This window comes from Protobothrops mucrosquamatus, unplaced genomic scaffold, assembly GCF_001527695.2.
Source record: "Protobothrops mucrosquamatus isolate PMUCROS unplaced genomic scaffold, P.Mucros_1.0 scaffold2284, whole genome shotgun sequence".
Classification (NCBI taxonomy): domain Eukaryota; kingdom Metazoa; phylum Chordata; class Lepidosauria; order Squamata; family Viperidae; genus Protobothrops; species Protobothrops mucrosquamatus.
Genome location: NW_015388371.1, coordinates 95,550 through 99,199, shown reverse-complemented (window position 1 = coordinate 99,199; position 3,650 = coordinate 95,550). Strand labels below are relative to the sequence as shown.

Genomic DNA, 3,650 nt, shown 5'->3' with positions numbered 1-3,650 from the left:
GACAGCATTGACTCAGTAAGATATTTAACATTTAACAACATAGAAGACATTATCTATAGAGACAAATAAGTCAGTTATAAATTGAAAATTTAACAGAAAAGATATTTCCCTCTTTTATGGAGCAAATTGGTATTTATTTTAAAATGCCTTATGTTTTGTATCTCAGGGTTGGCTTTATAACTTTTTTGCAGAAAGATAAATTTAAGAGAATAATTGCATAAGACAGGTTTTTTTTTGATATAATAGAATAAGTTAAGTTGTTTTAAGGATGAGAACAAATGATTTTAATATAATTTTTCAGATATTGAACCTCAAACAGAAGATTTAAAGACTATGAAACAGAAGACAATTTGGAGAGATCTCTATGTAGCTAGTAAACAGTGAATTAATTACATATGTTGGTACCTTTCTATGTGATAATTATAAAGAATAAAAGACAGTTATAATTTGCAGAAATATCAAACCAGCAGTTAGGTGGTAAGTAAAGTTCTATCATTTTTTATTTAACAACATGCCATTAAATACATGTTCAAGAATGTTGTATATTAGTTTATTAGTTTAAAGGCTTTGTATTCTATTTTTTAGCCTAAAAACTGCTAGGAAAATTGAGAAAAGATGTCTACATCATTTAGATAAAGACTTCCAAATGCAGACAAATGCAACTCAGAGAGCAATTATACAAGCAGGAAATTACTGTTCTCAAGTTTTCCAAATAAAAGAGTTGGCAAATTAATTCATTATTTATTTGCTAGATTTACATTGCCTTTCTTCTAGAAGCACAAAGCATCATACATTGGAATTGTCCAATTTTCCAACATTACCACAATTCTGTAGGAAAAGTGAGACATTATGATGGGTCCAATTATTCTGAGTAATCTATCACTGATGAAAATAGACCTGAAGAAGGTTTTTCTACTCCTAGGCAATTGATCAGTAAATGAAGTAACAGAACTGCAAAAAAGGAAAGAAGGAAAGATGTGAAGTTGGTGGTTGGTTCTTTAGTACAGTTGGATTGAAATTGGCAATTCCCACCATACATCTGTGGTTCATGCTCAGATTCCTCTGGTCATTCTGTCCATTTTTGCAGTTCTTGATGTTTTTTATTCTTAACACATATCAAAATGACAGTTCCCAAATGTTATATAACTACTTCTCCTTCATCTGCTTCCTTGCAGTTATACCAGCTTTTTTATAAATGAAATATGGAGAACCAAACCTGAAAATTAGATCAATTTTAGGAAAATTAGCCTTACCAAAGAAATTTCAAATCTCCCTGGATATGAATAAAAGAAATGATAATATTTCTAAATGTTGTTTTATTGTTAAACATTACAGTATTATTATTGAAAATGTGGGTCCACATTGCTGAAAGAAATACTGAGATGTCAGAGTTCATAGTTCTAATAGGCTGCATCTCACTTTGTGGCCAAACTCTCCTGGAGTGAATAGAGGTTTCCACTTGAGGGGAAACTGTTCCCCCCCCCCCCCACTATCATTTTCCTTTCCATTGTTGGAGAAGAGGATTTATTTATTCATTTGGTCTATATCTGATTTCTTTTTAAAAAAAATATTTTCCAGTGTATTGTATTTATTACGTATAATACTACCTAATGAATGTCAAGTAAGACTTATATTGTAAATATTTTTTTCTTTTTTTTAATGAATTAACTACATATTTAACATTGGTACCTTTTGCACATGATAATTATGAAGAATAAAAAATAGTTATAATATGCAGAAATTTGGACCAAGCTTTCATACATAAGCTGACCACTAACAGGTGAATTAGCATTGGCAAATTCATCTCATAATCTATCTCTATAGGAAAAAGAAATGCATGGTAAGATTCCTAAATATTTTTATTTCTCTGTTTTTAAACAAGTTAAGTATTATTGTTGAAAATGTGCTTACATGGCATTCGACATTGTTAAAAAAAATGCTGAGATGTCAGACTTCAAAGGTGCAGTAAATTGTGTCTCACTTTCTGCCTACTAGAGACATTTTTGGTTTTTATTGGATGGGAGACTCCCTTTTCAAACTGAATGTTCATTTCCTTCTGATCGCTGTATAAGGGGGTTTATTAATTTATTTTGTTAATATATGAGGTCCTTTGATTAAATGTATTTAACAGTGGTATATCTGTGTGTTTATCACCAAGTGAATATCAAAATAACAGTTATGTTGTCACTTACGTTCTCAAGATGTCTGCTCTCAAGATTTCCATGTAAGAAGAATATAGCAAATTATTGTTATATTTATTGCCTAGATTTACATTGCCTGTCTTCTAGAAGCACAATGCACCATATATTGGAATTCTCCAATTTTCCAACACTACCACAATCCTGTAGGAATGCAAACACATTATGATGAGTCTAATTATTCTGAAAATCTTTCATTGATGGAAATAGACCTGAACAAATTTTGTTCTACTCCTAGCCAATGCTATTGATCACTACATGAGATAACACATCTGAAAAGAGGAAAGAAGAAAAAATGTGATGTTGGTCATTGGTCCTTTAGTAGAGCTGGGTAAAAATGGAAAAGAGTGTGCTCTAATATCCCCATCCTAAAATTTTGTTTTCTATGCTCTGTTCCTCTATTTATTCTGTCCATGATTTACATTTTTTGATGTTTTCTGTTTCTCCATATATCAAAATGCCACCACCAAAATTTTATCTAACTGAATTTCCCTCCTTTCATTCCTTGCAGTTATGCCAGCTTTGACATAAATGAACATGGAGAATCAAACTACAGTGCCTTATTTTCTGCTTCTGGAATTTTCAAAAAATCGGCATCTGCAACTTTTACATTTCTTCTTCTTCTTTGTGTTATATCTTGCAACTGTAACAACAAATCTTCTCATCATCTGTGCAGTTACTTTTGACCATCGACTGCACAGCCCCATGTATTTCTTTCTAATGAATTTAGCTCTGCAGGATGTGGGAATTGTTTCAGTCATTGTCCCCAAATCCATGATAAATTCTCTCTTGGATACCAGACACATTTCTTACTTTGGTTGTGTTGCTCAATATTTTCTCTTTCTCTCCTTTGAAGCTTCTGATTTATCCCTCCTGACAGTCATGGCATATGATCGGTATGTTGCCATTTGTCATCCATTGCATTATGAAATGGTGATGAATTGGAAATACTGTACTGAAATCATAATTGTAGTGTGGGTTACAGGTCTCCTTTATGGAATGTTGCATACCACTGGCACTTTTTCTATCCTTTTTTGTTCTAATGTTGTTAATCAATTCTTCTGTGAAATTCCACAATTACTAAAACTATCTTGCTCTGGATTAAATCTACTTGAGGTTGGAATTCTTGTGGCCAGTGTTATTGCTGGACTAGGTTGTTTTACTTTTATAGTTGTATCTTATGCAGTGATCTTCAAGGCAGTGTTTAGAATCCCTTCTGAACAAGGAAGACAAAAAGCCTTATCCACCTGTATTCCGCACCTCACAATAGTGTTTATGTTATTATTAAGTGGATGCCTTGCCAATCTGAGACCTGCCTCTAACACTCCGTCTTACATAGATTTTGGGTTGACTGTTCTTTATGCCCTCCTTCCACCTCTGTTCAATCCAATCATTTATAGCATGAGAAATAAAAATATCAAATTTGTCTTTTCTCAACTGTGGAGATTTTGA

At 32.5% G+C, this 3,650-nt stretch overlaps 1 protein-coding gene across 1 annotated transcript; it reads left to right on the top strand.

Annotated features, from left to right (window-relative positions):
* Positions 1 to 2,735: 2,735 nt before the first annotated feature.
* On the top strand, positions 2,736 to 3,650 carry LOC114923188 (olfactory receptor 14A16-like). Its single transcript, XM_029285813.1, has one exon. The coding sequence runs from the start codon at positions 2,736 to 2,738 to the stop codon at positions 3,648 to 3,650; it is 915 nt and encodes a 304-aa protein (XP_029141646.1).

Excerpts from the sequence above, each read along its gene's own strand:
- LOC114923188 (XM_029285813.1), top strand. The coding sequence starts at position 2,736 with ATGGAGAATCAAACTACAGTGCCTTATTTTCTGCTTCTGGAATTTTCA.